General features: G+C 36.1%; 1 protein-coding gene across 10 annotated transcripts in view; it reads left to right on the top strand.

Annotated features, from left to right (window-relative positions):
• The window catches only part of PHF3 (PHD finger protein 3), a 48,796-nt gene that overhangs the window by 7,117 nt on the left and 16,783 nt on the right, over positions 1 to 24,896 (top strand). For 2 of the 10 annotated variants that reach the window (XM_068678270.1, XM_068678269.1), the window contains exons 2-5: positions 9,721 to 9,876; positions 10,453 to 10,614; positions 11,738 to 13,550; positions 23,554 to 23,881. In XM_068678270.1, the coding sequence (XP_068534371.1) occupies positions 10,473 to 10,614; positions 11,738 to 13,550; positions 23,554 to 23,881 (2,283 nt within the window). In that variant the 5' untranslated portion in view covers positions 9,721 to 9,876; positions 10,453 to 10,472. Of the gene's footprint in view, positions 1 to 901; positions 1,171 to 7,153; positions 7,193 to 8,236; positions 8,367 to 9,720; positions 9,877 to 10,100; positions 10,196 to 10,452; positions 10,615 to 11,737; positions 13,551 to 19,794; positions 23,435 to 23,553; positions 23,882 to 24,896 lie in introns of those variants that run through there. The other 8 variants (XM_068678265.1, XM_068678273.1, XM_068678272.1 and 5 more) reach the window with 6 other exon arrangements.

The following is a 24,896-nucleotide window of genomic DNA, read 5'->3' as shown; positions in this document are numbered from 1 at the left end:
TGTTTATTTTTTTCATCTCTTGTGTAGTTGTACTTTCTTATCAGTTGAATCTTTGCTGAAACAGTTGTTTCTTCTGCTCCATCACAATGAAGTGATGTAGGGGAATGTAGGTGCTGTCTTTGACTGCAGTTCCTTAAGTCTTAAGTTTCTTCAAAACTGAAACTTACAAAAGGGTTCTGGCTCTTTTGAAGCCGTCTGACAGAATTCTTACATGCAATTGGGGTCAAACTTTCACATAAAACTTTATAATGTTATTGGATATAATCATAGGTGAAAAATAGGGATAAGACTCTACTGCTTAAAAATAGATACTTGCCATGAATTTCAGGGGCAGAAATGTAATCCTTCCCAGTTTGGGGCCCAGTATGCAGGCTCCTGAGCTCTGCTCTGCTGTTAGTGGAAGCTGACCGCAGTTTCGTATGTGAAGGTGAAGAAAGACGTGCCCTTGCAGTGCCATTGCTCCATGCTTGTTGACTTCTGTACCACCCCCTGCACCTGGGCTGGTTAAGGTTCAAACAAATTTTAGAAAGGAAATGTTTCACTTAAACCTTGTTGTACGTATTCTGCAGAAGTGCCAACACTGATGTTGATGGAGGAGCTTATGTTACTAACTTAGCATACAAGTTCTTGTAAAGGCAGTCAGCAAGAGAAATGATTTCAGATATGTAATGGGCCATGCTAAGCCATATGCAGATTTATTTTTTATTTTTTTACAAGTCTAAAATACCTTAAACATTCTTTATTAAACAAAACAACCAAAACAATTTGCTGGTTTCTTAGGTGTTTTTTTTTTTTCGTTTTCTTCTTCCTTTTTTTTTTCTTTTTATCTTTTTTTTTTTTTTTTTTTTTTTTTGCTATTTGTAGCTTATTTTCTTATGGTATTTTTCTTGTCTTTCTATAGGGCTGAAAGACACACAGGAGACTTCATGGATATAGTTGATACATTTAACCATTTAATTCCTACTGAACACTTAGATGATGCCCTATTTCTAGGATCCAACCTGGAGAATGAAGTCTGTGAGGATTTTAGTACAAGTCAAAATGTCTTAGAGGATTCGCTGAAGAACATGCTCAGCGATAAGGATCCTATGCTAGGATCTGCAAGTGCCCAGTTCTGTTTGCCTGTTTTGGATAGCAATGATCCCAATTTCCAGATGCCTTGTTCAACAGGTAAATCTTATAATTTTTTAAGATTACAATTTAAAATACATTAATACTGTAGTGCCAACCCTTTTTCATAAGGTAGAAATAATAATTTGGGATTTCTGTCTCTTTTCTGCCCCTTTTGTTGTGCTGCTTACATGCCTGGCATGTAAAACATGCAATTTTTTAACTTGGTCGCTTAACAACAGGGGAAAGTTCCTAATCTGGGTCAAAATTAATCTAGGCTTTGACTTGAATCTGTGTAAATTATTCCCAATTAGAGTTTGATTTCTTTAGCATAAGAACTATGTCTTATTAGTGAAATTGTTAGTTGTCTTCAAAAATTTAATAGTGCAGGATTACCAAGAGGCGTGTTTGAGGAATACAGCTTCTGTTACTGCTCTGAGCTTACGGTTATTCTGTTAGTGCTAGGAGTTGTAGCGTGGAGTTGATGCTGGGTGTTTTGCTTTGGTTGGCTTCAAACAATTCTTTATTATGGTTTGGAAACACCTGAGTTGGAACTGATTTAGAGCACAGCTTTTTAAGTAAAAATCATTTAAGGAATTGTGGAGCAGTTTTAGAAGATGGATGTGGGTGGGGAACAAAACTACAATCCAGTTCCTAAGTTATTTATAGTGTGAATAGTTGGAATAATTACTCTGAATTTACTGTAACGGGTAAAAAGCTACTCTTTGCTTAATAGGGTTTTTTGTTTGTTTTTGACAGGAAGGTTTGTTTGTTTGTTTTTAAATTGGGTTCATTACTGAAAAGTGTTGTAGATTAGTGCATATAACGTATATCAGCATTTCATTTTCTTCTGGTAGCTTTTATGAATTGTTTCTGAAAATCTTGACAATTTTGTAGACAATTTTGTAGTATAATATGTTTTGTTTCTACTAACAGACTGAATTCTCACCTTTGTTAAATCAAGCGGTATTTTGGCATGGAAAACTGTAAATTAAAGATGCTACTCATTAGGGCAATGACAAAGTGAGCTATAGAAACCAAGATATTTGATCTTTTTACTGCTTTAATACAATATGGTTTGAGGCCATCTTTAATGTTCTTGTTTATTCTTGTAATAGTCCATGTGCTTACGCTTTGTCTTTAACCTACCAAACAAAATTATATCAGTTGTAATGTGCATAAGACTGCAGTGTACACAAGTAAACCAATCTTCCTCTCTGTTTATTTCCATCCAGTAAAACAATGATGTGAGTTCTTGTTTCACAGAGCCACAACTGTGTATCCTTCTGTAAACCTATACTGCATTTAAAATTTTTGAATTAACTCATAGGGTACAGCTGGATATTTGAGAAGTTACAGGGAGATGTTTGGGGACTTTTTGGCAAACTAGCTGGATATTTCTCTTAAAAGTGGAGTAATTAACAGTATTGATATTTAAATAATCACAATTAACTTTTTAAAGTTATTTTTTTAAGCTTGCTGTCTGTTAAAATAAATGAGCAAGCTCATTAATTTTGGCTATTTCTTCAGGCTGCATACAGGCTCAGAGAATCAAAACTGGTATAACTTCTTTATAGTTATTGAACTTATTTTTTAAATATAAAAGCAAGACTAAAACCATGTTTCAGTATGTAAATAAAAACATACAATTTGCAATTAATGTCATAGTGATCCAAAAGGATGTGCTGTGTTCTTGCTGTTGCTTGTTCTTTATAGGTCTTGTTAAGAAGGTCTTGTCTTTATTCTGAGATGGTAGGACCCCAATATTTTTCTATCAGTGGTGTTTTTTTTTTTTTTTAAGTTGAGAATAACAGCCATCATTTTGAAGCAGTGTTTCTTTGTTTGTCCTTATTCCTCATGATTTATTTGATTTGTGTTAGAGTTGGTGATCTAAGGCAACGTAGATAGTCTGCTGGTAAGAATGCAGTGACAGAAGATGATAATACCCTTTGTAAGAACTGATGATAGAAAGGCTGATATTTCCAAAATGTATGCATGAAAGCTCCTCTCTGCTCCAATATCATTTTGTTTGGGGAAGACAACCCAACAGTTCTCCCTACAAAACTTGCCTTGCTTATATCCTTAGATCTGTAACACCTTTGGTGTTTCATACAGTGTAGTTTGCTGTATTATTATTCATTCATACAGTGTAGTTTGCTGTATTATTATTCATTCATTTTTTGGTGTTTTTTTTTTTTCCTCTTTTGTGTAGGATATCACCACAAATTTAATCTGTGTTGCATTAAGCAGTATGGTTACGGAACGGTTGGTTGTTAGCCCTTTTATCCTTAGGATAAATTGGTAAAAACAAATGTATAGTAAAACCTTACAAAAACAAAAAGTTATGTTAACTTGGGCACAACCTAGGAAATACTGTTTTTTGCGGGGGGGGGGGGGGGGGGGGCAGTCTGTGGTGGTGTTCTGGTTTTCTTTTTTCTTTTATTTTGTTTGATTTCTTTCTTTATTCTTTAAGCTGAAATGTTAGATGGCTGTGATTCTCACTGTCAACTCTGCAGGGGTCAGCAGTTGTTTGGGCTCCTGAAGATGAACCATTTTTTCTGCAGAGGCAGAAATTTTTGTATTTATTGTTATTTATTTTAGACCTACAAACAGTATCTTGCAAAACACTTATCAAGACCATGGAACAGTTTAAGAACGGGAGCAAAATCCTTCTGAAAATCAGCTCAGAAGGCCAGCAAAGGACAGGCTTAGCATGGTTGCTGGTCCGTGAATAGCTGAAATGTCCTGTTTTGTCCAGTTTTTAAAGTGGTGAAAATTTCTTTGTGTTCTTCTGCTGTGCAAATTTCATGCTATCTTCTTCTTCTGTGGGTAAGCTGAAGAGATAAAAGTATATAGTTGGACCGAGGTGATTTGGCTGAAGTGGAATTAGGTCTGACAGGTGAATCGAAGGAGCTGAGTGCATGGCTCACTGATACGTGGAAGCTTGTTTTGAGCAAAGAGTTCAAGAGTATTTGTAAACCTGTGCACAAAGCAAGATGCTGACTTCAACCAGGAGACCTTGCACCACTTCACTATAAGGAGGATATTGAGTTGCTTGAGTGTGTGTGGAAATAGCAACGAAGCTGGGGAAGGGGAAAAGAGGAGTTGAGAGGAGCGGCTGAGCGAATTGGGGTTGTTTAGTCTGGAGAAGAGGAGGCTCGGGAGACCTCATTGCTTTCCACAACTACCTGAAAGGAGGCTGCAGTGTTGGTCTTTCTTTCTCAGGTGGCAAGTGTTAGGGCTTATATTGAACATGAGGAAATGGTCTCAAGTTGTTCCAGGGGAAGTTTGGATTGGACATTGGAGAGAATTTCTTTGAGGAAAGGGTGGCCAAGCATTGGAACGGGCTGCCCAGGGAAGTGGTGGAGTCCCCATCCTGGGAGGTATTCAAGGGACTTGTGGACATGACGCTAAGGGATGTGGTTTAGTGATGGGCCTTGTAGGTCAGGTTGATGGTTGGACTTCATGATCTTGGAAGGCATTTCCAGTCTAGGTGATTGTATGATTTTGTTTAAACATGAGATTTTCATGTGCAAATGGTACATTTTTGTGGCAGGAGGACTGGTGTAAGGCCTGTATAGCAGTATATCAAGTTTCTCAGAACTAACAGCCTTTTCTCTGCTTTACTTTGGAGATTAGAGCTTTTTGGCTCTCAGTTACATCAGTCTTAAGAACCCCTTCTTTATTCTGGCTCTTAACTTGTTTTCACCTGTGGGTCTGTGTTCTGCCCTTTCTCTTACTGTTGGGTTGACGTAAGTTCTTGATGAGCATTGTTCACAGGCCTAACCCAAAGTCATTACTCATCAGTATTGCATCTGTCTTGCTCAGCATTAGGATTTATATTGCACGCCATTCACCACGAACTAAGCTTTTTGTTACTGCTGAGCTCTTTCAAAGGTGGTGATCTGACTGGATGTGATGGGTACTGGTAGCAATTGGTTTACATCCCTATGCACTTATCTATATGACAGAACCGCATAGACTTCTGTGAGTTGAGGTTTGATTTCCATCACTGTTGGTTGGAGGCATTTCCACAGAAAATGCACAAACTGCTTTGTAAATTGGATTACATGTAATTGTCACAGGGAACATAGCAGCATCATAGTCCACAGTACCAGTATATGACAGATAGCGAGAAGCATGAAAATAGATGTCTGTTGCCAGTGTATTGATATGAGGAACTGTATCAGTGCCAGTAAAGCAGTCTCATGTTCGTGTCTTGGCCTGAATCCAGCTTTATGCTGGATCTAATTTTTTTGTTAGATGACATTATTGATCTTTGTCTGCTCTATGAGCTTGCTCTGTAATTACCACCGAGAAACAGAATGGAATTGTCTCGTTCAGCTTTGACTGAACAGTTGGATGTTTGGAGAAGACAAAATCCTTTCCAGATCTGTTAATGGCTTTGAGCAGGGATGGAAGTAACTTTTCATAACTTTTTTTCCAAGCTGGAGAGGGTATGGGTCAAATTAACAGCTGTTATGCTGAAATCCTTTCGGGATGTGTTTGTGAGAAGTGACTGCTAAATTGTGAAGATGTGGTTGGGTTGCTGGTTTGTGGGATTAGATGGTGCAGATTGCTGCTCATGTAGAGCAGCTGGGAAATTTTCTGTTATTTCAATGAATCAAGGCACAACCTATTTGCAGATCTCAGGAGCTTAGCAGTAATGGAAGCGGTTTACTGTTCTGAAGTAGGTATTGGCAGTGAGACGTAGTGGCATTAGTGGAAGTTGGTGCAACTGCTGCCTTTGCCAGATAAAAGACAGAATTTGACAAAACGAGGTTTTCAAAAATTAAATGAAACACAAGTTTTTGAAATACTCAGAGGTGTCCCATATCATGTTTGAGGTGTCTCTGTTTCCCTTCATCAGTATGGTAAGGTGTTTGTTCTCCAAAGAGCTGTGTGATCAACATGGGTAGATTATGTGGAATAGCTCCAGGCTGTCTTTGATATTTGGATGGTGCGTGTGCATGCTTTTTGTTGTTTGTTTGTTTGTGTTTTCCTTCTGATCCTTTTTCTTTAATCAGAAATGGAAAATGTGAAGTTAAGAATATGACTTAGCTCTTCAGAGCAACACCTGTATTCAGACTTGGTACTTTAGTGATGGGGGGTGTTCTGTTTCATTCTGTTATTTCTTGCTGTAAGACAAGCTGGAAATTTATACACTAGTCTTATAAGTTTGAGCATGGCAGGTCAGGCCGAAACCCCTGATAGCTGAGATCATATGGTTTCCTTCACCACAAATCCTGTGGTGATTTGCCACCAAACCGTGAAGATTTGTCTGACTTCTGGTCAACAGCCCCAGATTTGGGATTTTCCTCTTCCCTTGTTTTATTCATTATATTTGTGTCTGTGTCTGTATATATGCACACATGCATATATATGCCAAAATCAAACTAAGTAAGCAGGATTCGTACTAACTGGGCATTTCTCAGCTCTCATAAATTCTGTAGCTTTCCGGGTTGTTATTCACTGGAGCAGTGTGATTTTATTATACGTGTAGTAGATGGTATGGCATTTGAATTGCATATCATCTAGAGATGTTTCTGGATTTCATAGCAAAATTAAACTTTTAGCAGTGTATTTTATGTTTATCAAATCAGATATTTTTTTAATAAATGATGAAGACTGGCCCTATAAGAGTGTAAAAAGACTGTTGGGGATATATCTTAAATTGCAATTTTTTGTTTCCCGTGCTTCTAGATTGCTTCTTGAAAAGGGTTTCCCCTGAGTGCAGTCTACTCTTCCCAGTTTTACCCTATGTGTTCATGAGTACTGTTAAAAGCAGCATTACTTCTGCTAAAACTGTGATCATCTACTAAATCTTTGGAGCCAAAATGATTTTTCTGACTACAAATACTTTTTTTTTTCTTGTAGCTGTTTTCTGTTTTAGGCACTTTATGCTCGTTTCACTAAAATCAAATGTACATCTATTTTTTCTACCTGCTTATGAAGTGATTTTGAATATAACTTCTTGATTGCAGCCCCAAATGCTCTATGGTTTCTCAGCATTCTTACCTCTTTCTGCCTTCCTTCCTCCAAGCTGTCCCTGTGAACAGTTGCACAGTGTCTTGTGACCAAGGTAGTAACCTTTCTGTATAAAATTTAAATTTGTTATGTTGCTGTCATTCTGAGAACATGGAAAATGTTTATTTTGCATGCATTTTGTCTGTAGGTAACAAACTGCCAGTTTTCCCCACTGTATGTTTTTCTGAAGACTTAGTTATTTCTTTGGATCAGTTCTGTGCACGGAGGGAGGTTGGGTCTTTAGTGCTAATTTACAACAGTGCAGAACAGGAATAGTGGAATGTTATTCCATCTGGTTATCTAAGCAAAAGAAAACCAGAGCTGGTATCTACAGGAGAACTGTAGTTCTACACTTGAAATTTACCTTGACCAGTGTGTCAAAAATCTGAATATTTTTGTATAATTTTGGCTAAAGATAATCAAGGGAAGACATATGTTAATAATATTTATATATTTAAAAGATTTTGATGATATTTTAGGTGTTTTCTTCTCCTTCCCTCCCCTTCCTCCATCAAGTAAGGCTTGTTTTCTTCAATTATATATCAATGAAGAAATAAAAATTTGTCACAGTTTTGTTTTAACACATGGAAAGTTCTACTTTAAAAGTGCAAATGTTTTTAATGTGTTCTTCTGTTATTGTTTGACATGTATGAAAAGCGAGACAGTAGCCTGGAAATTTAAATACTTTGCAGATAACAGACTCAATATATGAAGATGACAGCCAGTGGTGGTGCTTCAAGCATATATATTTGTATACATATAAATATAGGTCACAGTCTCTCTCTATGTATTTTCCTTCTTTGCAGCTTTTTCAGTTGTATGCAGTTCTGATGTTTTTTCCCTTCCTCCTATATGATTATTTATCACTTATACCTCTGTCTTAATTTCTGTAGATAATTATTGCTAATATCATCTCTATCCTGTTCTGTTGTTTTCATTATCAGTATCTCTTTCTGTCTTATTTCTGTCTGTTTCTGCTTTTGGTGGTTTTGTCTTTCCACACTCTTACCTCTACCTCCATTTCCTTTCATAATTCAATGTTCCAGTCTCCTCCTCTGTATCTATTACTATTCCTTGTCACTTTTTCCTTTCCCAGCAGGGTTCTGTGTTGACTTCTCATCCTGCCTCATGTGGCTGTAATAGCCGAGTTGTAGCTCAGGTCGTTTGAAATAAACAAGATTCTGTGCTTCAAATTCATCCATAAAATTAAAGCTACAGCACAGAGTCTTGTAAGTATGAAAATACTTTAATTCTGATATTTCAAACTGTCTGTCAATAGTAGACTGAATGTGTCCCTTGTGTTAATGAAGGGGGTGTGTAAATGAATTAACTTGTGCAAGAGCATGTAAAACACGAGGCTTTAATGAGCTGTGAGATTAGCTACAGAACTGTTTCAGAAGTTGTCTGAGTAGTTTTTATTCTTCGTGTTATCTTCAGTAGTTAGTGTAGTTCTACGCCAAGGAGTCAGAAGGGTCACAGGCTGTTCCCTCACACCAGCTGCACGTTCTGTAGGAATGCTGTTGTAATAAGATGGCTCACACCAAAGTGTGGAGCTGTTGGAAGGATCTAATCATGTAATCTTTCAGAACACAGGAAGGGTGGCCTGAGTTAGGATGAGGATCCATCTTGTTTGGTGTCCTGTGTTGGACAATGGCCAGCATTACATATTTAGGGGAAAATGAAGTCTGACAGGGCAATTAGTGTCATATTTTCCCCAGTATGTAGCTTGTAGCAAATAAGTAAGTGATGAAGAAACATTTGGATGAGTGGACTGACGCTAGATTTATCAGTCTTGTGCAGCTGGTGTGTGATATCTGTGTACAAATACACCCATAAAGATAGCTCTGTGGATTGGGAAGAGAAAGCTGCCAGTAATTGCCAGAAATATACATTTCCTCTAACTGGGGCATACAATGCAGTAACTAAATAATATGGTTAAAATAAAATGAGTGACAGTACGTTGTTAGCTGAAGAAACTCCTAGCTTTCAGCTCCTGACAGCTGTTTAAGTACAGAGGACCAGAATGAAGTTCACCTGGTGCCAAGCTCAGCCTTACTTTTAGAAAGATTTTAAACAGCCTCATATTTGATCTTTAACAGGTGTTTCTGTTAAATCTGTCATGTGACTGTGGGTTGAATGACAGTCTAGATAGACTTGATTATTCATCACTGCTTGGCTTTAGCAGTGTTTTACAGCTCCTGTTTTTCGTTACTCTATGCTCATTATTACAGTGGCTTCACAAGGGAACTTCTATTTAAGTTGTGAAAACATCCGGGTTGAAGCAGACAGGTTTTCAGAGGCAAGCTGAAGATTTTAACAATTCTTAATTTTTATTATCTTCTTGTTTTGGTTTCTAAGATGAATATATTAAAGCAATTTTAAGAAAATAATTGTTAGAAATTTTTAGAGATCTTATTTCTATTGTGTAAGTTTGCCTTAAAAATGGTGGAGTTGGTGCTGGGATAGTGAAGAATAGGCTTACTTGATTGTTTGGAGTCTGTGTTGTATTTGTCAGACCCTTCTACATGTCTTATAAAATCACTTGGGTGTTTGGCCTGATCTCACAAATTTCGCATCCTACAGGGACCGGGATTCATTAATCACACATAGGATCTTGGGATAGGAGAGGCTACCATTGCAGAACCAAACTTAGAGAAAGTGAGGAGAATGGCTGGTACAGTGGCCTGACTGCCTCTTAGGAAACCTATTTTCAGGAGCAACCTCTGGGATCCTTCTCAGGTTAGTGGAGGATAGGAATTTGACAACGTTCTCTGATTCTGGCTGGGAGACTAGTGCATGCTGCACTCCGTGCCCTTCCAAAACTGGGTTGCAGATGGAGATACGTGAGGTGGGTGGGACTTTCAGTTTTAAAATTGTATCCTATGAGAAAACTGTGATTTTTATATTCATTCCTCTTCTGGATCAGCTCTTTCTACTGTTTACCTTTCTTCACTTTTTCTTAGGTGGGAAGGGGCAGTGAGGGACAGCTGATCCTCTAAGACTGTGGACCTTCTTGTGCCAAAATAAAAAAACAACAAAAAACAAAACCAATAAAAATGTGAGTCCACCAAAAAGCTGTAAGGACTATCTACAGAAATTTTAAGCTTTGGGTGATAGCTTCTTCTACACTGAAACTGCCTCATGTGGGAATTTTCTGTCCTGCCTTTCTTCATTTTTTTTCCTTTTTGTTTGTTTTTAGATGGCCAATTTATTTATTTTTCCCTGTTTCTTTCCCCGCCTTACTCACCCTTACAGTCGCAACACTTTTTGTTCCTTTTAAGTTTTAGGATCTTTCTTGTTTGTTTGTTTTCCCAGTTATCGGTCTTGATGATATTATGGATGAAGAGGGAGTTAAAGAGAGTGGAAATGACACCATCGATGAAGATGAGTTAACTTTGCCGAACAGGAATTTGAGGAGTCGTTCAGAAGAAACGTCAGTCGTGTCACCAAGAAAGTCACCACGTTTAATGGCACAAGGTGATCACTCAATATGGGATGTATGTTTTTGCACATTCAAGATCAACTAAATATTTATAATCCCTTCCTAATATTCATAAATGCCAAGTATTTGTTAGTAGTTGGTTGTGTGGAGTACAGGCGTTTCCTTTTTTGTCTTTTTTTTTTTATAAACGGGAGCCAGAGATTGGCATCAGCAGGGTGCTATTCAATTTGAATTCCTCTATAACAAATACTCTTCCTTATGACCTGTGGTTCTCAAACATGTTTTTAAACTTTGTTCCTTTTACCTAAATCAGATTTGCATTGTGGTTCTTTAACACAGCCATGCTGTATTTTCAAACAGTATTGGAGAATTAGGTTAGCATGGCTCTTTATTTCCAATTAAAATTTTTAATTCTGTTTGTTCTTATTTGTGTGTATTCTTTTTGTTTTAAAGTTACAGTAATTGCACTTGTAAAGTCTTTCATATAGATATCTCAACATGCTTAACAGTTATTTCACATATTTAAATTGTGATAGCTGATTGTATATAATCAGGGTTTTTTTAAACTTCTTGAACAGGTGGAGTTACTGACAGCTCTACTTTGTCCCCAAAGAGTAGGCCGAGTTAAGATAAAATTAATAGGGAAATCAGAATTTAAGAAAGAGCCTATGTTACAAAGCTGGTGAATACACTTTTAAAAGGCACTTAAATTTGATTATTACTTATCTTTTACAACAATCAATCTGTCATTAAGTGAGAATGTGACTGGATTTCAGATTCATATACTGTGTTCTCTAAAAACTTTGTAAAATTTGCATTTATACTTATCACAATATAACTTTATGCAATTTTTACTTAAAGTAGAAAGAGTAGAAAAGGTTGAGTGCTAGAAAAGTTGAGTGGATTTTGTCTTTTTTATTGTGAGAGCTACTTCTGTTTTTTCATATATTGTTCAGAGCTTTAGTAGCCATAAAAGTAACAATTTTTTTCCATTCAAACTGTTTTTTTATTTTCTCTAAGTTTAATTAACTAAGTTTCAAAGTTCTTTTTGTGTCCAGTAAGGTAAAGTAGGCTCAATCACTTCTATTCTAGATTAGTCTTGTGTTTGCATGTAGCAGTACATGGTATAGCTAAGACACTTTCTCTTTACCTTCATAGAACCAGTACGGAGTTTGCGACAGAGCACACTGGCCAAGCGTTCAAATGTTGCACCTCCTGTCAGTACCAAGAAATCATCTGTAAAAAGTGGATCTGCCCCCAAAACAGGACAGAAACAACAAGAGAAAAGTCCAGCTAAAGAGGCAGATGTTGCCACGCCTGTGAAAGCAGAACAGCCTAAAGAAGTTAGGCGTAGTACAAGGCGATCAGGACAGACAGAAGGAGCAGCAGCAGCAGTAACTGCTTCCCAAAGTAATACAAAACCTCTTCCTGGTCCTGAAGAGGTGAATGAAGTGAAGTCTGAAACACCTGAGCAGGCAAAGGTTGAAGAAATATCCGAAGAGTTAAGTTGTTCTGAGTTACCAGGAGCTTGTACTGCTCCTGGAGAAACAAAGGAAATAACAGAGGTTGCAACAAAAACTGAGTCTGGGAGTGTTGACTCAGTTTGTTCAGCATCTGCAGATACTGAAATTACTGCAGCTAAAAATGAAGGAAATGATGTGATTGATTCAATGGGCTCTGAAACTTCTGCGGAAGAAAAGACTGAAAATAAAGCAGAGGAATTGGAGAAGATAACAGAAGAACATGATCAAAGTGGGATAACTGGAGAAACTAATGATCCATCTAGCGTTTGTGTGAATCCAAGTGAAATTTATGAGACCTTTTCAAATTTGTCTGGCTCTTTGGAAGAGGGGGTTGAATGTAGATTAGATTCCCATAGTGTGGAATTTCCTGATGAAAATACATTGTCAGTAAAAGAAAGTGTAACAGAGCCTGTAGATGATGGCAAAGGAGTGGAGAAAACTGTAAGTTCATCAGAGGAACTACTGGACAGTACAGAGTTTGATAATAAAGACTTGAAAAGTGTGGAGCTTACTTCTGTTCACCCAGGAAATAGCATTTTAGAAAGCACTGTTCATGACCATGCAAGCGAAGATGTACAGCAGCAGATCAGCAGTACTGAAGTAGAAGGCCCTGAGACCTCAAAAGTTCAGGATGATGATAAACAAATTAGTGTTGCTTCAAAATGTGAAAAGAATATTAGGCCTCGGCATAGTAAATCTGCAGTACAGAATAAGCAAAATCTGACTGCAGGTACTCGACAGAAATCAGGTACAGTGCAACAAGACACAAGGAATTCAAGAACAAGAGCTGGTATTGCTGTTTCAGGTCTTCACAGTCCATCTCCAGCAGGTCTGAAGCGGAATGCAGATGAGCAAGATAGTCATCAACATCCGAACAACCCTGTTAAAATTAGGAAGAAACAATCTGATCTTGGTTTGAAAACAAAGAGTTGTCTTTCAGGGACCACAGTAAAAAAGCAGACCAATACAATGCTGAAGAAAATACCCCGAGTCCAGGCTTCTGGGCAAGGACAAAAGTCATCAATTCAGAGATCAATTGACAAATCTCCTACACAACAAAGCTGTTCTAAAGATACCCACCACTCTGTGCACACAGTGTCAGGCCACATTTCAAATCTTGGTCAGAAGCAAGCCCAGAAACAGCTTGCAACTGTGCTAAAAACAAATAGCTCCACCAAGGAGGAGTCAGAGGCAAAAGATGCCTCTATGGTAGAACATCTAAAGGAGGATGATAAAGAAAAAAAATCAAAAAGAATTGATAAAAATCTTCAACCTCGCCAGAGAAGAAGTAGCAAAAGTCTTTCGCTTGATGAACCTCCACTGTTTATTCCAGATAACATTTCAACTGTTAAACGGGAAGGCTTGGAACATACCTCTGCTAGTGAAAGTAAACATGTTTGGGTGCCCAGCAAGCAGTGTGGCTTTTGCAAAAAGCCACATGGCAACAGGTGTGTGTGGCTTTGTGTCTGCAGAGTTCTTTATTATTGGTCTAAGAAGATACTTTTTTCTTTTCCCTCTTACCAAATGTTTCTTACTGCTGGTACCCAAGCATACAAGGAAAAGCCTTGTAATGGAATCTGGTGTGTTATGCTGTGAATTGGTTTTATTTGCACTCATACATGTCTTCTTGTCCTTTAAATAGATCATTGGAAATGAGTTTGGCCATAAACTTTTACTAAGAATGTTTTATTATATGAGTGTATTCTCAAGGAATTTGCAACTTTGTTGTAATGTTACCTCTTCTAAACTCATTCTTTTTCTTAGAAAAGAAACCAGACTAAGATACCTGTGTTCCAGATTGCCATTTCCTTCCTTCCAGAGATCTCTCAAGTTAAAGGATTGCCATCAATCAAAGGAATTGAGTAGTTGTTTGCATCTGTTTTTATCATTTAGAATTGTAATTTTAGTACCTAGAGGTTAACATTTGTTTTTTCCTGATGTCATCATTGCTGCCAGGCTTTCATGTAACTGGAGTAACAATGAAGTTGAAGTTGGGGGGAGGGGGGGGTAGAAGGAAGGGAAAAAGTAATGGGGAGGAGGGGAATTTACAGAACTTCCACGTAAGCATATCTGAAATTGTCTTTAAACCTAATACTGAGGTTGCCTATGAAGTTGATGTCCCTCTGTCACTGTAAGTGAACTGAAAAAGGTTAAAATATTTCACTAATGAGCTATCAATCCAAGACGTTGTGCATTTAAAGTAATTTTCAGTCATTATATTTTAGTCCATTTGTCAGAGTGAAATGCAGAAAATGAGATACAGCAGATATGCTACTGTACGGGAATAAGTTCAGTAAACCAATTTGGCATTGCTAGATCTTAGTGCTCCTAGAAGAACAGTATAACACATGGATGACTAGTTGAAGTCAGACTTGAGAGAGCCCTTGAGTTGCCAAAGATGGCGATTACTGCTATCCTTACCTTTGTAATAACACTTGTTCGTACTTTCTATCAAAATCTGTGCCACAAAACTGTTGGCAGACACAACCAGAAGTTTCAGCATGAGAGTACTGGATTCTCCAAATGTAGGAGGATATCTGTAATGTAAATGAAGAATTTTTGAATGTGGAATAGAGACGTGCTAGTGGAGTGAGGAAGCTCATATTTATTGAGCCTTGTGGTTAATAATAGAGACTTAAGACTGATGGTCCATTACTTTTTATTGACACTTTAAAAATGATTTTTTTAATTTATTCAAATTTATTTCATTTTGTAGTTGCGTGCTACAAATAAAAATTCTTAACCTTTCAGATTCACTTCATGTCGCTAAGATACAAGAAAAAGCAAAACTTGTCTGAAGTGTCTTAGCATACTTGTGCCTGTTTAATTATTGATGCAAGAACAAGCAAACATTTTCAATACAGTACAAAAAGAAGGACAAATTTCATATTTTCATAATTTGGAAGTATATCATACTGATGAAAATCTACTGTAGCATTAATTGTTGTTTTTTTTGGTGTCACCTTGCCCCCCTTCACTTTGTGGATTGCTTTTCAATGAATTTGTTTCCCTTCTGTAATAATGAGCCTGTTTCCTTTATTTATCTGTTCACGGTACAGGAAAAAGCAGAAGGACGAGTGTGAGAGTCAAATATTTTAAAATGGCGTAAGTTCAACAAAAGACAGAGAGCAGAGCTGAGATCTGAAACAGTATTTGTATTTATATCCCACTCAGTGGTCATTTATCCTTTGGAGATATTGGTCAAGACTGGTACAAATTACTTGTAGAAAAAGGAAGTTGAACTGAAGTTGCAGCCCTGAGTTGGGAAATTATGTGGATATGAAAATGAAACATTAGAATTCAGGCTGCAAAATACTAGTTATTTGAACCTTTTTATATTCCCTGCAATAGATACGAACCCACTAACTTGTTGCTAATGTAATACTAAGCTTGGAGGATTGATTCAGGTTGGAGAAAACGTGTGGAAATCATTTCATCAGCCTTGTTTGTGTATAGAATCCTCAGAGGGGATGCTTACATAGGTGTTTTGCAGCCCCAGGGTGATCTTCGTATGCCTGCTAGAAGAACAGCACAAGATGGATGGTACTGTTGAATATTGGTTTATTTCAGAATCACCTCTTCAAAAAATCATATCAGTTGGTGTCTTTAGGGATACAAGCTGTAATTTGTTGATCACATGCAAAGTCAAAGTACACCTACCTTGCACTGCTGATTTTGGTTGGGAAAGAAGTCCTTTCTTGCGAACATGTGACTTGCATAATGAAAAAAAAAATCAAGTTACAATGTGCCTTGCCCCATAAGAGGCATGCCTGCTTTTTAGTGTTAATAGATTTGATCATTTTCTCTTGGGTACCTGAGTTTTGAACAGTGATTTTTTTGCTCTGCTTTCCACTTGCCTTGATGGTTATAAACTGGAACCAACATAGCTGTATTATTTTATCTTTATCGCCATTACCATTTAGTGGGTGGTCAACCTTTGGCTTAAGGGCTAATTGTTATGGTCTGTTTGCTTGATGTATTCTGCTGATTCCCATTCAGAGATTTACCTTTACAAGATAACTAAAAAAGTAATTGTTCTTTCAGATCAAAACTAAACCAGGTGTTTCTCAGCAACTTGGATAATTATCATGTATCTTTTTGTAGGTAGTAATTTTCATCACATCTGAAACACTTTCTCTGCTTAGAGCAAAGTTTCAGTTGGTGTTACCCATTCAGTATTTCTTTCAACATAGCCATTGTGTTCCAATACTGCTGTCAGATGTTTTCTCATTGGCTAGTAACATACATAACACATACATTTTCATTCATCTATAGATGAAAAGTATGTATATATGTGTATCACATAAAGATAATACAGACTGAAGTTATTACCTCAACTTCTCAATGTGTTCTAGTAATACTGAAAATAGTAAGCTTTATCACAATCATAATAGTTAATTTTCCTGAAGACAGACTGAAGATATTTAAAAATAGTCGACTAAAAATATTTAATTTCTTGGGTAGAGCTAGATGAAGATGCTCTGCAGATAGAGAGAAACGTGCTAATTCAAGATTTATTCTTGGATGTGTCATGTGCATCCTTCTGATGTAAATGCCCATAATATAAATTTCTCCATTTTTCTTTGTAGGTTTTTGTTCTGTACGGGCTGGGGGGCTGAATTAATTCCTTTCTTACACAGAGAGACAAAACCTAATGGAGGTTTTGCAGATGCTCTCCTTTGTCTTCACTCTGTCTTTTTTTAATGAAAGAAGTTCCATATGTACTATGCATTAGTAATGAGAACTCGAGATTTCCTGTTTTTAAACAAATCTTCTAGAAAGCGTTGTAGAAAGCAAAGGGAAGCTTGTACTTTTAACTGCTTTCTGGTGAATTTGTCTTTTGATTTCTACAATTCTATTTTTTTTTTTTTAATACAGTGTGGTGACAGGGCTCTTCTTATGTGCTGTTGTTTTCATTATTTTTGTTCTGGTGTTGCTTGGTATTTGCCCATGCAGTTTGTGTGATTAGACTACCAGACCTTCTCAGAGTTCATAGAAAAGCTTAATAAAACTGGAGTTTTACATAGTCATTGTCTTCTCCACATTTCAATTCTGCTTTAAGGTGGAAGGAAAGTTAGTAATGCTGTAAAAGGCAATTGGGAAGTGCAGAACTTGATTTAGCAAAGATACAGTATTCCTGACCTTGCATACTGAGAATCACGTATTTATTTAATTTGATAATATATTATTTAATAATGTAATTATTATACAACTGTAATATAATAATTACTTTGTGTATGAAGTTTAAAAAAAAAAATCTGAAATTTTTTCCTATAGTAGCATTTGTTAGGATTTTTTAAATAATGCCAGTACTTCATTAAGCTAATACAAACAAGAGAGGACGAAGGAGATTAAGGATCTCAACTCATAACTACCCTCAAGTTAAGCACACGTGCTTTTTAAGGGTAGATGCATAAACAGTGCATGCATGAATCATTGTTGCGACAACATTCTTCATAAGAAACAGTAATTAGAATAATTACGATGCTTTAGTTCTGACACTTGTATAGTATGAGTATATTAAACTGTAGGTTCTGTGAGATGTCATCAATTTGTAGTCATGGATGATGCTTTCAGGTTTTCTCCCTCCTACTGCTTTCTCCCACTTTGAAAAGCCTTGCAACATTAAAAGCTCTTATCTGTGAGCTGTAGCGAAGTTGAATGACAGTATAAGCAACACAGTGTTGTAATATATAATTCAAGAATGGCAGGACTTCAGTGTTCATATTTACAGTCATACCATTTTATAACTTGTTTTTTATATGCATTATATTGCTGTGCTGTAATGTTGGTAGAATTATTGTTAATATCAGTAATGTTTGGTAATCAGGAAAATGGATAGTACAAGTTGTCTGAAATACATAAAAAATATTTTATAAAATTATGTATGCAGTTTACAGAACTGATCCAGCAATATGTATATAGAACCACTTGTTAATGGAACTGCCTTTAATGAATTTTTATAGGTTTGTGGTTAATATTATGAGATGTATTTTACCCTTTTTTTTTTTTTCCAAGGTTTGGGGAAGTTCAAGGATTTTGGTTTTCCTGTTGTTGGGCCTGTTTCATTCAATTACATTCAGATCAGGGTGCACAGGGTTACCTGTGTCCTTGTTCGCTTCCTTTTTGGAGAGGCTCTTGTAACATGAAAAACAAAGAAGCATATGCTTTTAAGGAAAAAAAAAAAAACTTGTATAAAAGATTGGGTACTGAAACTTGATATTGAAGAAATGAGTTTTCAGTGTCTTGTTGCTACGCTGCAAACTTCACATAAAGATAGATGATTATAATGTTTCTTTGAAGATAGCTTGTTCTTGTTTCTTGAAAATCAAAAGCTGAAAAGTCATTAGACAACTGTATTAATCTTGTACTAAAGGTGAACAAGAAAAATTGCTTATGTGCATGTGCTCTGATAACAAGGTACTGCAGATTTTCTTGGTAACCACTTGTTCTGCTGAGCTTTGGATTGAGCCCATGCTACTTCAGTGATGTGGAATATGGGCTCTGCTAAAGCTGCTGTGAATATCTTCCCCAGTCTCTGAGGAATAAAGCGGGTTGGTAAAGGTTAAGCCTGTCACTCATTCGTTCTAATAGGAATGTCTTTATTAGGTAAAGGAAAAACAGTTGCCTCCGTGTAGTGTCTCTCCTTGAGGTTGGCTGGACTTGTAGCATCAGTGCAGCTGAGATACAGATATAATGTTAATAGTTAATACAAATCTACAACAGATTTTATAGAAGATTGGTTAATAGTACTGTTAAGGGGGAACTTGAAATAATACTTAAGTGCCTAAAGCACGCCCCATATTTGCCAGATGCAGAAATATTTGTGTGAACTTTTCAAAACTGCATGAATAGTTTATCCTCTTAGCTGAGCTGAGGGTTAGAGTGTCTTTTTGAATAGTGAAGAGTATCAAGGCTTTTTTGTTAAGATTTGAGTCTTGTTGCAGGTTTTTGTCTTACGCCTTGCCAAATCCAATGAGCTAAAAAGAAACAGTTATTTTTCTGTGTCAATGCACTCTAGGTTATTAATCTTAAAATGCACATTATTGGCCCATACAACTATTCTGACAGCTCCTGATTTTTTTTTTCTTTTGTTTTACTTGTAGCTTTACAGCAAACAATTATTTTATGAATAATAGGGCTTCTGCCCATATTACTTTTAAAATCTTATTTCACAATAATCAATTTCTCTGAAAATATGCTGCTCTATAAACTGAATGTATGCAAGTTAATTTTAAAACATGGCCTATGTATTTTGAAAATAAATGGTTCAAGCTTGAGTGTTTTCATCTCATGGATGAATTTAATTTACCAAAAATAATACTAAAGACAGTCTGTCAATCTCTTAAGAGATATGGTGAAAGATTTGCTTTAATTGTCTCTCTTTATTGTGTGATCCATTCCTTAATGGCCTTTAAGGTACATCTTTTTATGCTGTTATGTGGGGACTGCCAAGAATTCTGGAAACGGAATGGAACAATAACATACTCCGTGTAAAAGTGCCAGTGAACTATAATAGTGTCTGTTGTTACCTGTCAGCTCTTAGATTTTTCTCAAACAACTATTTTTATTAAAGACAAGTAAAAGGAGTGCTGATCTGTTATTGAATTTGGCATGATATAATATTTTAAAACACACTTTTCTTTCTCTTTCAGCTTTACATCTTCCAATCCAGCCTTACAACATGGGTAAAACTCCTGCACATCAAACTTGAAGCAGTCTACATTCAGAAACCTTGGTGTTTTAAATAGTCCAAGATATCAGAACCTCTTCAATCACAACTGACAGCTGTGCAAGAGGACATCTTTGATCCTTCAAGCCAGGCTTCAGTGTCCCTTGATGCCCCCTTTTTAATCTGAGCGTTGCGCTGTCACTTTTCTGTTCTCCAAATACAATTACTGTTACAGATCATAAATGCGTTTTTGTGTGCAGATGAGTGAAACAGAAAAAGATGTAAAAGTGGCCTTATGGTACAAAGAATTATTTACATTACTTGTATCAAAATCAGTATGTTGTCTCCCAGCCTTGGAAGTCAGTCTTTCAGTTGAGTCATGTGAAAACAGTGAAAGTTTGTGGCAGGCATCACTGGTATTTTTATTACCATTTTGTATAACAAGGTTTAAGCAAAACAACTGTAAACACTTAAATTCTGTTTATAGTACAGGCTTTGTGGACACTTCCAGATTCTCTTCATAGCTTTGGTTTCTGAATCCCAAGTTTTATTGTGCGTGTTTAAATACAGAGCAACTGAAACCTTGTTGTAAAGACAGGAATGAAGCCAAATGGACATTCCATCTTCAGTAGTTTGCTTAAGATGGCTTGAATGACATCTCTCTATCTTGGTGTATATTGTTAGTGAAGACATATCTGTTTCTGAGCAGAATTGTTCTACACTTGTTCTTTTTATTATTTGCAAGGAATAGAGAAAGAAAAAAATACCAACACACTTGTGAAGTTGGCTGCTAGTGATCAGTTTATTTTTGGAAGACTGCCTCTGCTGTTCTGCTTCATTGCCTTAAATTATCCCTGTTCGACAAGGTTGAACTACTAAGAAAAAAAAATCACTTTGAACCTGAAACTTGCATAGTTAAGACTATGAACACATGGGACAGACCTTTCTAATACAGATTTTACACTGTCCACACCAGGTGAAGTCTTTGATATGGGGGAGGAGGGTTGAGTGTGTGTCTTAATTCTATTATTGATAGGCCAGAAAATAAAGATGTGAGACTGAATGCCTATCTGGTGCTCTACTGGTATCACACACCATCCCTTTTGCTGACTTCTGTTTGTGAGCACAGCTGAAAATTGCATGTGCTGTCAATTTAAAGTTGGAGTTGTACAGCACTTTGTCTGTTTTAGTCTCTGGAGTTCATCTCTGTTTTTTTGTAAATGTAGGCACTTTCCTAAATGTTAGTCAAAATTTTATTTGTTAAGGGTTGTAATCTGCCCTGCTCATTTAACAAATCAGCTTGAATTTACAAACTGAAAAAAATGATTTTTTAAAATTAAAAATATAAGTAGCATTTGTGGCTCTGAGATGGTGTATTCCTGGTTTCCTTCAATTTTTAACCAAAAGGCATTCATTCATTAGCACACCAAAATACCCTCTGAGCAAGAAGTACTTGACTACTTCAGCCTGATTTCAACTCTGTAGAAAATTTTACGTTTGGAATTCTTGTAACCAGTTTTTGATATCCACAGAGTTTTTGTAATACTTTCTGGCAGTGATGCAGGATGTATGCAATGTCAAGCATCTTCTTGTAGATCCTTGCAATTGTGAAATGGGCATTCATGCTATATTTTCTACCATCATGTTTGGCTTTAGGTTCTCAGTAAGGAACAATCACCTTCGTATTAAATTTACGTCACTTCTCTTTTGTTTTATTGTGTTTAAGAATATGGTGTTCCTGGGGCAAGACTGTCAGAAGCACTTAACTGTGATGTTGCCATTCATACATCTTTTAGCTTTGTTGGGACATAGATGTGAAAAGATGGAGATCCTGACAAAAGTTGAAGGAACCTACACCTTCATAATTGAAACTACTGAGTAGATAGCCAGATTTTGATTTTTGGTTTCTCATGAATAACACCAAAAAATGTACTTGCAGCTCAGGAAAAAAAAATAAAAATGAGAAAAAGCAGAAAACAACTTTCTTCACAAACTAGATTATAAAAACTGGTTTCTTTAAATCTAATGAACAAGACTGTAGGCTACTAAAAGTGGAAGTGACCTTTTTCTCAAACAGGTGGAGCTTTAAAGCTTATCAGACTCATTTTGGCTCAAAAGATTCTATTTACTTCAGGATTTAATCCTGATTTTTTTTTTTGGGGGGGGTAAGCAACAACAGAACATAAAGCTGCTACTTTCTTCTTTCCTGCTCTTGTGTTTCAAACTTCTGCTGTTAGACTAGGAAGACTTTTTTTCATCTCTTGAGATACCTGTAGTTTCTTGAATACAGTACCAAACCGCCTGGAGAGTTCATCTACAGCTCTGCTGAATATATTCATCTAAGCACACTTTGCCAAACCATACACTATTACAAAGTAGGTAAGTCAGCAGGTAGCAGGACCTGATCTTTACAGCAACACATACAGGTTGAGAATCTTCTTTAGAGTAGTCCTACAAACTTTAGATCAGATTTCTTCTATGGAATTCAACCGAATAGTTCTGTACATAATTTTTCAGTATTAACGAAGTCACGCTTTTCATAATGCGCTTGCAAGTCTTCTTGGATTTCCTTCTGCTAAACATTAAGGTACTTAAAAAAAAAAAAAAAAAAAAAAAGCAAATGGATAATGCAAGAGCTCTTTCTACATCATTTGCAAGCAAATCTTTAGTAATCACACTATATTCAGTTTTATAAGAAATTATTTGAAAAGTAAATACTACCAATTCTGTTTCCTGTAACAGATATGTTGAGGTGTTTAATCTATTTAACTTTGAAATTTCATTCTACTCCAAAATAATTCTACTGAGAAATTGTACCTTTCGGAGCAATTAGGCACTAGTGATACCTAATAACATTTTCAAAATTTTAACAAAATTGCAAGAACTAGGCTTTTATTTGAGACCAAATGATCTTAATGCTTAGAAAATGCAACCTGTAGATAAACTTACTTTTCATTTAAAAAATAATGAAACAGTTGAAGTGACTGCGAGGTGAAAAGTGTGCTTTAATTGATACTATTTTTTATCTGAAATATTCTTTAAATAAATACTAGCTCTGAATAAAGTAGCTGAGCAACACAGCAGTGGCATGTACCTTATTTCAAGCAAACAAACTAATCGCTGCCAGCTGGCCAGATGTAGCTAATTCCTGGCTCCAAATTTAACAGTAAAGAGAATAAAAGGCAAATTTCTGCATATAATTTACTAATAATAGTCTCTAAGTAACATGGTGTAAAATATCAACTAACTTATAGTAGCCTTTTCTTTCTGGGCCAATTTTATTTGTCAAAATAATTAAACATCTGTTACTGCTATGGAGCATTGTATCAGTTGATACATTTCTTCTATGAGGATGATAATCGCATTTGAAACAATATGAATATGGTACGTTCTTGCAAGAAAATTTTCAAGTTTTCTGAAACATAAATTTACTGGTTTTGAGATTAATACTTTGAGAGATTCTGTTGTTAGGGTTTGGGGGCAGATTACAAACACCCTATGAGGTTATGATACTCTCTTGGACTGTTGCAAAACAAACAAACAAACACAACAAAAAAAAAACAACAAAAAACAAACAAAACCAAACAGTTTCTCAGGAAGATCATACCATGTCGTAAGGCTGGAGATGGATGTAAAGCTACAAAGAAAATCATGTTTCAGGTAAGAACAATTTGTTGACATGTACAAATAAAACCAAATATGGTATATACTGCTTAAATTGTTGCTTTCTATTTATTTTTACTAGTTAGACATTAACCTATATTTTACTTTGTTTTCAGGTTTATGGTAGGCTGTGGTAGGTGTGATGACTGGTTTCATGGTGATTGTGTTGGACTGAGTCTATCTCAAGCACAGCAGATGGGTGAAGAGGATAAAGAATATGTTTGTGTGAAATGCTGTGCTGAAGAAGACAAAAAGGCAGAGTGTTTTGATCAAAGTCTACTGGATACTCAAGTTAAACTTGAAAGCCACAGAGAAGAAAAAGCAATTGAATGTGAAAAACCGGGGATGTCAAAGCAAGCACCTCCCTGTAATCTAAATCTAACAACTGAAAAAACAAAGCAGGCAGAAGATGCAGGGAAGCATAAAGTCAAAATTTTCAGAAGGGTAAGTTTCATTTAATTCCTTTTAGTTATTGGAGATATTGGCAGGGGGGTTGGACCCGATGATATTTCGAGGTCCCTTCCAACCCCTTCAATTCTGTGATTCTGTGAGATACAGGAGGTTTCCTTTTAAATCCCTGTCATCCAAAATACTGTGTTTCAAACATTTTTGAATCTAGTATAAAATTTGTTATTTTCAGAGTAATGTTATTTTCAGACAGGTTTGGCTATTTTGAGGTACTGCTGGTACATTCTGTCTTATATTGAGCAGCAGTCATGTCATACATTGTAGGTTCACCTATATACATATTTGTCTGTTTAAAAATAAGCAAAATACATGATTAGAAACAGCTCAACCCTTCTCACTAGGGAAGGAACACATGAAAAATGTAATAGAATAAGTGTTTACTACACTATAGACTTTCACAGGTCTAGGAGCAAAGGATAGCCAGAAGTTTTTGAATATTCTATTAATTTTTTTTTTCTGTCCCTTCAACCCCTGGTAATGGTCACGTTATAAACAATGTGTATGAGGTTCAATGGAAGATTGGAATGCCATATTTTACATAAGTGATATCTTGAACAAGTTAGCAAATTTTGCCTTCAAAATTCTAATCATTTTTATATGGCATCTGTCAATTTGCTATATTACATAAAGCATAAATCTTAAATTTCTATATGACAACAGCATTTTAGAAGAAAATACATAACACTTTAATTAGGGCCTTTCTACTTTCTTTTACTAACCAAAGGGTAATTTGCAAGAGTAGTATGGTGACTTGCTTTTGTTAAACTTCATTAGTCTTTTGACATATGGTATTATATTCACCATAACTTTATAATTACTGATCCTTTCTGTCTTCTTTCTGCATGGTATTATTGTAATTCTGATTCATAAACTCTTCTGTCTAATTTTGATCAAATTTTTGTATTATCATATGTGACTTCCTGTGGATACATGCCTAAAACAGGTTAAGAGAAGTTCATGTCCCTGATTTTTTAAAACAGCTGAAAACACA

The sequence above is a fragment of the Anas acuta genome, chromosome 3, assembly GCF_963932015.1.
Source record: "Anas acuta chromosome 3, bAnaAcu1.1, whole genome shotgun sequence".
NCBI lineage: Eukaryota > Metazoa > Chordata > Aves > Anseriformes > Anatidae > Anas > Anas acuta.
The sequence above is the reverse complement of the archived record's forward strand: the minus strand, read 5'-3'. Positions and strand labels throughout refer to the sequence as shown.